Here is a 13232-nt window from a genome sequence, read left to right as displayed (position 1 = left end):
CTTGCAGTTCCGGATACCAAGTTCTTCTTGGCCAATCCGGAACAATGAGTATTGTTCTCACTCCTCTTTTTCTTACGATTTTCAGCACCTTGGGTATGAGAGGAAGAGGAGGGAACACATACACCGACTGGAACACCCACGGTGTTACTAGTGCGTCCACAGCTATCGCCTGAGGGTCTCTTGACCTGGCGCAATACTTTTGTAGCTTTTTGTTGAGGCGGGATGCCATCATGTCCACCTGTGGCAGTTCCCATCGATTTGTAATCTGTGTGAAGACTTCTTGATGAAGTCCCCACTCTCCCGGGTGGAGGTCGTGCCTGCTGAGGAAGTCTGCTTCCCAGTTGTCCACTCCCGTAATGAACACTGCTGACAGTGCTTTTACGTGATCCTCCGCCCAGCGAAGAATTCTGGTGGCTTCCGCCATCGCCACCCTGCTCCTTGTGCCGTCTTGGCGGTTTACATGAGCCACTGCGGTGATGTTGTCTGACTGAATCAGCACCGGTTGGTTGCGAAGCAGAGGCTCTGCTTGACTTAGGGCGTTGTATATGGCCCTTAGTTCCAGGATATTGATGTGCAGACAAGTCTCCTGACTTGACCACAGACCCTGGAAATTTCTTCCCTGAGTGACTGCCCCCCACCCTCGGAGGCTTGCATCCGTGGTCACCAGGACCCAGTCCTGAATGCCGAACCTGCGACCCTCGAGAAGGTGAGCACTCTGCAGCCACCACAGAAGAGACACCCTGGCCCTGGGGGATAGGGTGATCAGCCGCTGCATCTGAAGATGCGATCCGGACCACTTGTCCAACAGATCCCACTGAAAGGTCCTCGCATGGAACCTGCCGAAGGGAATGGCTTCGTATGACGCCACCATCTTTCCCAGGACTCGCGTGCATTGATGCACCAACACCTGTTTTGGTTTTAAGAGGTCTCTGACCAGAGTCACGAGCTCCTGAGCCTTCTCCGCCGGGAGGAAAAATAAGAATTTACTTACCGATAATTCTATTTCTCGGAGTCCGTAGTGGATGCTGGGGTTCCTGAAAGGACCATGGGGAATAGCGGCTCCGCAGGAGACAGGGCACAAAAAGTAAAGCTTTCCGATCAGGTGGTGTGCACTGGCTCCTCCCCCCATGACCCTCCTCCAGACTCCAGTTAGGTACTGTGCCCGGACGAGCGTACACAATAAGGGAGGAATTTTGAATCCCGGGTAAGACTCATACCAGCCACACCAATCACACTGTACAACCTGTGATCTGAACCCAGTTAACAGCATGATAACAGCGGAGCCTCTGAAAAGATGGCTCACAACAACAATAACCCGATTTAGTTAGCAATAACTATGTACAAGTATTGCAGATAATCCGCACTTGGGATGGGCGCCCAGCATCCACTACGGACTCCGAGAAATAGAATTATCGGTAAGTAAATTCTTATTTTCTCTATCGTCCTTGTGGATGCTGGGGTTCCTGAAAGGACCATGGGGATTATACCAAAGCTCCCAAACGGGCGGGAGAGTGCGGATGACTCTGCAGCACCGAATGAGAGAACTCCAGGTCCTCTTTTGCCAGGGTATCAAATTTGTAGAATTTTACAAACGTGTTCTCCCCCGACCACGTAGCTGCTCGGCAAAATTGTAATGCCGAGACCCCTTGGGCAGCCGCCCAAGATGAGCCCACCTTCCTTGTGGAATGGGCCTTAACAGATTTAGACTGTGGCAGGCCTGCCACAGAATGTGCAAGTTGAATTGTGCTACCAATCCCACGAGCAATCGACTGCTTAGAAGCAGAAGCACCCAGCATTGTTGGGTGCATACAGGATAAACAGCAAGTCAGATTTCCTGACTCCAGCCAACCTGGAAACTATATTTTCAGGGCCCTGATAACATCCAGCAACTTGGAGTCCTCCAAGTCCCTAGTAGCCGCAGGTACCACAATAAGCTGGTTCAGGTGAAACGCTGACACCACCTTAAGGAGAAACTGGGGACGAGTCCGCAGCTTTGCTCTGTCCGAATGGACAATCAGATATGCTTTGTGAGATAAAGCCGCCAATTCTGACACTCGCCTGGCCGAGGCCAGGACCAACAGCATGGTCATTTTCCATGTGAGATATATCAAATCCACAGATTTGAGTTGTTTAAACCAATGTGATTTTTTTAGGAATCCCAAAACTACGTTGAGATCGCCCAGTGCCACTGGAGACATCAAAGGGGCTGTATATGCAGTACTCCCTTAACAACTTCTGGACTTCAGGAACTGAAGCCAATTTCTTTCTGGAAGAAAATCAACAGGCCGAAATTTGAACCTTAATGGACCCAATTTGAGACCCATAGACACTCCTGTTTGCAGGAAATGTAGAAATCAACCTAGTTGAAATTCTTCCGTGGAGCCTTCCTGGACTCACACCCTGGCACATATTTTCACCTAAGTGGTGATAATGTTGTGCGGTCACCTCCTTCCTGGCTCTGACCAGGGTAGGGATGACCTCTTCCGGAATGCCTCTTTCCCTTAGGATCCGGCGTTCACCCGCCTTGGCGTCAACGCAGCTGCGGTAAGTCCCGGAACAGACACGGTTCTTGCCGAATCAAGACCCTTCTTAGTATCTCTTGAAGTTCCGGGAACCAAGTCCTTCTTGGCCAAACCGGAGCCACGAGTATAGTTCTTACTCCTCTCCTTCCTATCATTTTCAATACATTGGGTATGAAAAGCAGAGGATGGAACACATACACCGACTGGTACACCGACGGTGTTACCAGAGCGTCCCAGCTATTGCCTGAGTGTCTCTTGACCTGGCGCTTCAGGTGGGACGCCATCATAACCACCTTTGGTCTTTCCCAACGGTTTACAATCATGTGGAAACTTCCAGATTAAGTTTCCACTTTTCCGGGTGGAATTCATTTATGCTGAGGAAATCTTCCAGTTGCCCACTCCCGGAATGAACACTGCTGACAGTGTTATCACATGATTTTCCGCCCAGCGAAGAATCCTTGCTGTCATTGCCCTCCTGCTTCTTGTGTCGCCCCGTCTGATAACGTGGGCGACCGCCATGATGATGTCCTACTGGATCAGCACCGGTTGACTTTGAAGCAGGAGTCTTCCTAGGCTCAGAGCATTGTAAATTGCCCTTAGCTCCAGTATATTCATGTGGAGAGAAGTCTCCAGACTTGACCACACTTCCTTGGAAATTTTTTTCCCTGTGTGACTACTCCCCAGCCTCTCAGGCTGGTATCCGTGGTCCCCAGAACACAGTCCTGAATGCTGAGTGTGCTGCCCTCTAAAAGATGAGCACTCTGCAGCCCCCACAGAAGAGACACCCTTGTCCTTGGAGACAGGATTATCCGCTGATGCATCTGAAAATGCGATCCGGACCATTCGTCCAGCAAATCCCCTGAGATCTGCCGAATGGAATCGCTTCGTAAGAAGCCACCATTTTTCCCAGGACTCCTGCGCATTGATGCACTGATACTTGGCCTGGTTTTAGGAGGTTTCTGACTAGGTCGAATAACTCCTTGGCTTTTTCCTCCCGGAGGAACACCTTTTTCTGGACTATGCCCAGAATCATTCCTAGGAACAGCAGACGTATCGTCGGAAAACAGCTGCGATTCTTGGAATATTTAGAATCCAGTCGTGCTGTCGTAGAACTACTTTAGATAGTGCTCTTCCGACCTCCAACTGTTCTCTGGAACTTGCCCTTTTCAGGATATCGTCCAAGTAAGGGATAATTTAGATGCCTTTTTTCTTTGAAGAAACATCTTTTCGGCCATTACCTTGGTAAAAGGCCCGGGGTGCCGTGGATAATTCAAACGGCATCGTCTGAAACTGATATTGACAGTTCTGTACCACGAACCAGAGGTACCCTTGTTGAGAAGGGCAAATTTGGACATGGAGGTAATCCTTGATGTCCAGGGACACCATATAGTCCCCTTTTTTCCGGTTCGCTATCACTGCTCTGAGTGACTCCATCTTGATTTGAACCTTTTATGTAAGTGTTCAAAGATTTCAGTTTAGACTATGTCTCACCAAGCCGTCTGGCGTCAGTACCACAATATAGTGTGGAAAAATAATACCCTTTTCCTTGTTGTAGGAGGGGTACTTTGATTATCACCTGCTGGATATACAGCTTGTGAATTGTTTCCAATGCTGCCTCCCTGTCGGAGGGAGCCGTTGGTAAAGCAGACTTCAGAAACCTGCGAGGAGAAGATGTCTCGACTCTCCAATCTGTACCCCTGGGATAATACTTGTACTATCTAGGGGTCAACCTGCGAGTGATCCCACTGCGCGCTGAGACTCTTGAGACTACCCCCCCACCTTGAGTCCGCTTGCATGGCCCCAGCGTCATGCTGAGGACTTGGCAGACGCGGTGGAGGGCTTCTTTTCCTGGGAAGGGACTGCCTGCTGCAGTCTACTTCCCTTACCTCTATGTCTGGGCAGATATGACTGGCCTTTTGCCTGCATGCCCTCATGGGAAAGGAAGGATTGAGGCTGAAAAGACGGTGTCTTTTTCAGCTGAGATGTAACTTGGGGTAAAAAGGTTGGATTTCCCAGCTGTTGCCGTGGTCCCCAGGTCCGATGGACCGACCCCAACTAACTCCTTCCCTTTATACGGCAATACTTCCATGTGCCGTATGGGATCTGTATCACCTGACCACTGTCGTGTCCATGACATCTTCTGGGTGATATGGACAACGTACTTATCTTGATGCCAGAGAGCAAATATCCCTCTGTGCATCTCACGTACATATATATAGAATGCATCCTATTAAATGCTCTATATGAATAAAATATTTTCAGTCAGGGAATCCGACCAAGCCAACCCAGCACTGCATCTCCAGGCTGGTGGCGATCGCTGGTCGCAGTATAACCACCGTATGTGTGTATATACTTTTTAGGATATCTTTCCAGCTTCCTATCAGCTGGCTCCTTGAGGGCGGCCGTATCTGGAGACGGTAACGCCACTTGATAAGCGTGTGAGCGCCTTATCACCCTAAGGGGTGTTTCCCAACGCGCCCTAATTTCTGGCGGGAAAGGGTATAACGCCAATATTTGCTATCGGGGTAACCCCACGCATGATCACACACTTCATTTTATTTTATCTGATTCAGGAAAAACTACAGGTAGTTTTTTCACTCCCACATAATACCCTTTTTTTGTGGTACTTGTAGTATCAGAAATATGCAACACCTCCTTCATTGCCCTTAACGTGTGGCCCTAATGAGAAATACGTTTGTTTATTCACCGTCGACACTGGATTCAGTGTCCGTGTCTGTGTCTGTGTCGACCGACTGAGGTAAATGGGCGTTTTTAACGCCCCTGACGGTGTTTCTGAGACGCCTGGACCGGTACTAATAGTTTGTCGGCCGTCTCACGTCGTCAACCGACCTTGCAGCGTGTTGACATTCTCACGTAATTCCCTAAATAAGCCATCCATTCCGGTGTCGACTCCCTAGAGAGTGACATCACCATTACAGGCAATTTCTCCGCCTCCTCACCAACATCGTCCTCATACATGTCGACACACACGTACCGACACACAGCACACACACCGGGAATGCTCTGACAGAGGACAGGACCCACACTAGCCCTTTGGGGAGACAGAGGGAGAGTTTGCCAGCACACACCAAAACGCTATAATTATATAGGGACAACCTTATATAAGTGTTTTCCCTTATAGCATCTTTATATATATCTCAATATCGCCAAAATCAGTGCCCCCCCTCTCTGTTTTAACCCTGTTTCTGTAGTGCAGTGCAGGGGAGAGCCTGGGAGCCTTCTCTCCAGGCTTTCTGTGAGAGAAAATGGCGCTGTGTGCTGAGGAGATAGGCCCCGCCCCTTTTTCGGCGGGCTCGTCTCCCGCTATTTAGTGAATCTTGGCAGGGGTTAAATATCTCCATATAGCCTCTGGGGGCTATATGTGAGGTATTTTTCGCCAAAAAAGGTTTTCATTTGCCTCCCAGGGCGCCCCCCTCCCAGCGCCCTGCACCCTCAGTGACTGCCGTGTGAAGTGTGCTGAGAGGAAAATGGCGCACAGCTGCAGTGCTGTGCGCTACCTTTAGAAGACTGTCAGAGTCTTCAGCCGCCGATTCTGGACCTCTTCTTACTTCAGCATCTGCAAGGGGGCCGGCGGCGCGGCTCCGGTGACCATCCAGGCTGTACCTGTGATCGTCCCTCTGGAGCTGATGTCCAGTAGCCAAGAAGCCAATCCATCCTGCACGCAGGTGAGTTCACTCCTTCTCCCCTAAGTCCCTCGTTGCAGTGATCCTGTTGCCAGCAGGACTCACTGTAAAATAAAAAACCTAAGCTAAACTTTCTCTAAGCAGCTCTTTAGGAGAGCCACCTAGATTGCACCCTTCTCGGCCGGGCACAAAAATCTAACTGGAGTCTGGAGGAGGGTCATGGGGGGAGGAGCCAGTGCACACCACCTGATCGGAAAGCTTTACTTTTTGTGCCCTGTCTCCTGCGGAGCCGCTATTCCCCATGGTCCTTTCAGGAACCCCAGCATCCACAAGGACGATAGAGAAACCTTCTTCTGGTCTGTGTCCAGAATCATGCCCAGGAAGGGCAGACGCGTCGTAGGAATCAGCTGCGACTTTGGAATATTCAGAATCCAGCCGTGCTGTTGCAACACTGATCAGCAACTGCTCTCTGGACCTCGCCTTTATGAGGAGATCGTCCAAGTATGGGATAATTGTGAGTCCTTGCTTTCGCAGAAGCACCATCATTTCTGCCATTACCTTGGTAAATATTCTCGGTGCCGTGGACAGACCAAACGGCAACGTCTGGAATTGGTAATGACAGTCCTGTACCACAAATCTGAGGTACTCCTGATGAGGTGGATAAATGTGGACATGCAGGTAAGCATCCTTTATGTCCAGAGACACCATAAAATATCCCTCTTCCAGGCTTGCAATGACCGCTCTGAGCGATTCCATCTTGAACTTGAACCTTTTCCAGGTAAATGTTCAGGGATTTTAAATTCAATATGGGTCTGACCGAACCGTCCGGTTTCGGTACCACAAACATTGTGGTACAGTAACCCCTTCCCTGTTGAAGGAGGGGAACCCTTACCACCACCTGCTGGAGATATAATTTGTGAATTGCCGCTAACACTATTTCCCTCTCTATGGGGGAAGCTGGCAGGGCCGATTTGAGGTAACGGTGCGGGGGCATCACTTCGAATTCCAGCTTGTATCCCTGAGACACAATCTGTATAGCCCAGGGATCCACCCGTTAGCGAACCCACTGGTGGCTGAAATTTCGGAGACGCGCCCCCACCGATCCTGGCTCCACCTGTGGAGCCCCAGCGTCATGCGGTGGATTTAGTGGAAGCCGGGGAGGACTTCTGTTCCTGGGAACTAGCTGTATTGTGCAGCTTCTTTCCTCTACCCCTGCCTCTGGCAAGAAAGGACGCACCTCGGACTTTCTTGCCTCTTTGTGAACGAAAGGACTGCATTTGGTAATATGGTGCTTTCTTAGGCTGTGAGGGGATATATGGCAAAAAATTTGACTTCCCAGCCGTAGCTGTGGAAACTAGGTCCGAGAGACCGTCCCCAAACAATTCCTCACCCTTATAAGGTAAAACCTCCATGTGCCTTTTTGAGTCGGCATCACCTGTCCATTGCCGAGTCCACAGGACCCTTCTAGCAGAAATCGACATTGCATTTTTTCTAGAGCCCAGTAGGCTAATGTCTCTCTGGGCATCTCTCATATATAGGACAGCGTCTTTTATATGCCCCAGGGTCAGTAATATATTATCCTTGTCCAAGGTATCAAGTTCCTCAGATAAAGTATCTGTCCATGCTGCTACAGCACTACACATCCAGGCCGACGCAATTGCCGGCCTAAGTATGGTACCTGAATGTGCATAAATGGATTTCAGGATACCTTCCTGCTTTCTATCCGCAGGATCTTTTAGGGTGGCCGTATCCTGTGACGGCAGGGCTACTTTCTTAGATAAGCGTGTCAAAGCTTTGTCTACCCTAGGGGAGGATTCCCAGCGTAACCTGTCCGCTGGCGGGAAAGGATACGCCATAAGAAACCGTTTGGAAATCTGCATTTTTCTATCTGGAGATTCCCAAGCTTTTTCACATAACTCATTTAACTCATGTGAAGGGGGAAAGGTCACCTCATGCCTTTTTCCCCAAAACATATAAACCCTCTTGTCAGGGACTGGGTTTTCCTCTGAGATGTGCAATACATCCTTCATTGCTATAATCATGTAGCGGATGGCTTTAGCCATTTTAGGCTGTAACTTTGCATCATCGCCACTGGAGTCAGAATCCGTGTAGATATCTGTGTCAACAATTTGGGATAGTGGGCGCTTCTGAGACCCTGACGGCCTCTGCGCTGTACCATCAGGCATGGGTTGAGACCCTGACTGTCCCAAGGCTTCAGCTTTATCCAACCTTTTATGCAAGGAAGCAACATTATCATTTAAAACCTTCCACATATCCATCCAATCAGGTGATGGCGCCGTCGGCGGCGATCCCACATTCATTTGTACCTGCTCTGCTTCCACATAGCCTTCCTCGTCAAACATGTCGACACAAGCGTACCAACACACCACACACACAGGGGATGCTCTATTTGAGGACAGAACCCCCACAAGGCCTTTTGGAGAGACAGAGAGAAAGAGTATGCCAGCACACACCCCAGCGCTAAATGACCCAGGAATTACACAGTAACTTAGTGATTACCCAGTAGCTGCTGTATATACTGATTATGCGCTAAATTTATGTGCCCCCCCTCTCTTTTTACCCTCTTTCTACCGTGAATCTGCAGGGGAAAACCTGGGGAGCTTCCTCTCAGCGGAGCTGTGGAGAGAAAATGGCGCTGGTGAGTGCTGAGGAAGAAGCCCCGTCCCCTCAGCGGCAGGCTTCTGTCCCGCGATTTTGTGTAAAATAATGGCGGGGGCTCATGCATATATACAGTGCCCAACTGTATATATGCTGCTTTTTGCCAAGAGGTTCTCAATTGCTGCCCAGGGCGCCCCCCCCTGCGCCCTGCACCCTACAGTGACCGTAGTGTGTGGGTTTAATGTGGGAGCAATGGCGCACAGCTGCAGTGCTGTTCGCTACCTCATATGAAGACTGGAGTCTTCTGCCGCTGCTTTTGACGTCTTCTTGCTTCTCACGCCGGCTTCTGGCTCTGCGAGGGGGACGGCGGCGCGGCTCCGGGATCGGACGACCAAGGGTGCGTTCCTGTGTTCGATCCCTCTGGAGCTAATGGTGTCCAGTAGCCTAAGAAGCATGACCTATCCGCAGTTAGTAGGTCTGCTTCTCTCCCCTCAGTCCCACGTAGCAGAGAGCCTGTTGCCAGCAGATCTCTCTGAAAATAAAAAATCCTAACAAAATACTTTCTATTTAGCAAGCTCAGGAGAGCTCACTAAGGTGCACCCAGCTCGTCCGGGCACAGATTCAAACTGAGGTCTGGAGGAGGGACATAGAGGGAGGAGCCAGTGCACATCAGTATTCCTAATTCTTTCTTAAAGTGCCCTGTCTACTGCGGAGCCCGTATATTCCCCATGGTCCTTACGGAGTCCCCAGCATCCACTAGGACGTTAGAGAAAGTTAAATACAACAAAGTTTTCTGATGAGGCAGCTGTTTTGTGTAGGCATTATGGTTAGGAAATACAAGTTCTAGCTGTCATATGAGTTACATGGAAAGTCTCTTAACACTAAGATTATGTGCATCTTTACATTACTGCATGTAACTTCTTTAGCATGAAATCTGTAGCAGAATTTCCAGTTTTTCAACTGTGCATTCATCTTAGACGCTTTCCACTTCCCTCCAGCAGCACTCATATAGACATGGACAAAGAGGCACTTCACTTGAAAACCAGTAGTAGCAAGAGACCATACTTCACTGTTCAAAACTAATATTTCATTAGAATAAACTGTTTTAGACTATACACTACAGATCAGAAGAAAACTGCATAATTAACTTACCTTTTAACCCAAGGGTCTGAAGCCTGAACAGTCGCCCCAGTTCATAAGGTAAAACCCGTAACAGATTGTTATTTAAAAGCAATTCCCTGTGTTGAAACAAACAATGTTTTAACGGATTTTAGCCTCAATATAGCCACACTGCTCAAAAAGGGAATAAGGGAAGTAAAATAAGTATGCCGTTCTATTAGCGCTCCACTTTAAAGTAGCTCACTGGAGGGGTGTGATGCTCGATCCAAGCGCCGTAGATACCGGCATTCATAAGACATAACCTCTCCCTTCCCCAGCCCTAACCAAACCCCGTCTTGCCAAAACTCGACCCCAGTGCCAGTCTGGATTTTGACTGCCGGCATCCCAAGCACTGAGATGCCAACTGCATCCCCAGTGGAGACATGGTTCAAGTCTCCATCCTATCCAAACCCTGGATGTGGTCTTTCCAGTGAAAGTTCTAGGTGCAAACCCAATGTCAAAGTTTAAATCAAAGACTGGAGGAGAGTGACAAATCATTAGCTGACAATACAGCAAAGAAGAGAATCCAGTCTTTTCACTGGGTGCATCATTTCCTATACTGGAGGAATGATTCAATGAATAGGTTGTAAAAGCATTACAACTATTTGTTTTTCCCTGAGATGTACTCTGATGTAATACCTAAACAAAAGCCTCAAAAGGACAGGCTCTTAACAGATCATATTTAATAGCAATCAGTTTTCACAAACTTACCTGAGAGAAACTACGTTCCCTAGCTCTGCTGGTAAACTTCTGAGTTTATTGGATGAAAGATCCAAGTAAACTAGATTATGGAGCTTGGCAATATCAGATGGGATACGAGAGAGGTTGTTGTCACTGAGGTGCAACACTGTCAGGTGAGTCAGTGACCAGAGCGATGTGCTTAAGCTCCGCACCCGGCCTAAAAAACAAAATAAGAATATATTTTAGAGAGGCCTCCGCAAGAAAACATCATTGAACGCTTGACCTAAGTGTTACTGTAAATTTTTCATTTTGTATTGTTTATTACTTCACAGAATTTTGATAAGAGTTATTATAACTAACTGTATGCAAAACTTGTATGCAAAAGAATGCACAGTTTAGGATTATAAAAGGTTAAGGTCGAACAAAATATTCAAGACTGTGGTTAAAAAAACAAAAAGGGCCAAGGACATCAAAACTGTGAGATATGATTTCTAGTACTACATGACAGAATTGTTGGCCAAAATGTAATTTACTGTACACATACTTAAATGATGCAGTCTTTTAATGTTTGCAACACAATTCCATTTTTGTCCTATTTGATTAACTTTACAGCACTCTAGCTCTGATTCTGTAAGTGTAGATTACCTTATTATGTACATTGTATCTACTATTTCCAAAGTAGTGTTCTACAAACAAACTTACACCATACTTGCCTAATCTCCCGAAAACTGCCGGGAGGCTCATGAAGATCGCCCACAGGCCACTGCGATACCAACGCAACCCGCTGATGCACTGTCTAATGTGAGCAGTTCAAGGGTCTGATGCTATTCGCACAGAATCTAGTCATCGTGGCCCCGCCCCACAATGCCAGTAATAGGATTTTAATTACCTACCGGTAAATCCTTTTCTCGTAGTCCGTAGAGGATGCTGGGGTCCATATTAGTATCATGGGGTATAGACTGGTCCACCAGGAGCCATTGGCACTTTAAGAGTTTAACAGTGTGGGCTGGCTCCTCCCTCTATGCCCCTCCTACCAGACTCAGTCTAGAAACTGTGCCCGATGAGACAACATACTTCAAGAGAAGGAAATACACAGATCGTGGCGAGATTCATACCAGCTCACACAAGGCAAATCGGGCCAAAAGGCCGGAAAACTCAGCAACAGCTGAAACAGAGCTGAAACAGTACTGAAACAGGAACGAACACAGAACTTACCTAGGAACCAGGTAGTACTGAACCAAAAAACCACTGCAGGATAAAGAAGCGCTGGGTGGACACCCAGCATCCTCTACGGACTACGAGAGAAGGATTTACTGGTAGGTAGTTAAAATCCTATTTTCTCTTATGTCCTAGAGCAGGGGTGGCCAAAAGGTAGATCGCAATCTACCGGTAGCTCGTGGAACACCCGCCAGTAGATCGCGACCAACTTTACTAAACTTAACCAGCTCCCAGTAATGCGGCACGCCGGAGATGTCATGATGTCACCCGCAAGCTGTGAGGAGCCCACTGTCGTTGCTTCTCTTCCTTCGACTGCCTTGCCTGCCTGTCATAGGGAGCTGTTGTTCCGCCTGGCTTCCTGCTCGGTAGGTAGTGTTTGGCGGAGTTATTGAAGTGTTATATGGGGTAGGGGGAGGGAGGAGGAGCGGGGTCTGAGACACATAAATATAGATTTTTTTTGTGAGAGCCAATTATTTTTTTACTAGTATGGGGAAATTTTACTACTGTGTAGGGGCAATTAATTTTTACTACTGTGTGGGAGCCAAAGTTTTTACTACTGTGTGGGGGCCAATGTAATTTTACTCCTGTGTGGGGGCTAATGTAATTTTACTCCTGTGTGGGGGCCAATGTAATTTTACTCCTGTGTGGGGGCCAATGTAATTTTACTCCTGTGTGGGGGCCAGAGTGTTTTTACTCCTGTGTGGGGGTCAGAGTGTTTTTACTCCTGTGTGGGGGTCAGAGTGTTTTTACTTCTGTGTGGGGGGCCAATGTATTTTTACTCCTGTGTGGGGGTCAGAGTGTTTTTACTACTGTGTGGGGGCCCAATGTGTTTTTACTACTGTGTGGAGGCCAATGTGTCTGAGGTTTTTACTTGTGGGGAGACAATTTGTGATTTCGGGTGCGACAGTCCCTACACCCTGTGCAGTGAGGTCACACACCCTTTTTGTTACGCTTTGCCCCCTTTTTGGGCATGCGTATGTGATGCATACTTTTGTCCCACCTAAGTAGATCACGAAAGCTTTTCAGCTTTCAAAGTAGATCACCAACTCCAAAAGTCTGGCCACCCCTGTCCTAGAGGATGCTGTGGTCCACATTAGTACCATGGGGATGTACCAAAGCTCCCAGAACGGCAGGGAGAGCGCGCAGGCTCCTGCAGAACTGCTTGACCAAACTTGAGATCATCAGAGGCCAAAGTATCTAACTTGTAAAACTTAGCAAACGTGCTTGAACCTGACCAAGTAGCTGCTCGGCAAAGCTGTAAGGCCGAGACACCCCGGGCAGCCGCCAAGGAAGAACCAACTTTAAGAGTAGAGTGGGCATTAACCAAATTTTGGACACGGCAATCCTGCCGTAGAATATGCATGCTGGATGGTGAACCTGATCCATCGAG

The 13232-nt window shown here is 48.3% G+C and overlaps 1 protein-coding gene across 1 annotated transcript in view; it reads right to left on the bottom strand.

Moving 5' to 3' along the window:
* The window catches only part of CNOT6L (CCR4-NOT transcription complex subunit 6 like), a 259770-nt gene that overhangs the window by 87859 nt on the left and 158679 nt on the right, over positions 1-13232 (bottom strand). Inside the window, exons 3-4 of the mRNA XM_063919607.1 lie at positions 10655-10841; positions 9938-10023 (exon numbers count right to left, since the gene is read on the bottom strand). Of these exons, the coding sequence (XP_063775677.1) occupies positions 9938-10023; positions 10655-10841 (273 nt within the window). The remainder of the gene's footprint in view (positions 1-9937; positions 10024-10654; positions 10842-13232) is intronic.

Source organism: Pseudophryne corroboree, chromosome 1 (assembly GCF_028390025.1).
Source record: "Pseudophryne corroboree isolate aPseCor3 chromosome 1, aPseCor3.hap2, whole genome shotgun sequence".
NCBI classification, from domain to species: domain Eukaryota; kingdom Metazoa; phylum Chordata; class Amphibia; order Anura; family Myobatrachidae; genus Pseudophryne; species Pseudophryne corroboree.
Note: the sequence above shows the minus strand (reverse complement) of the source record. Positions and strands in the feature narration are given on the sequence as shown.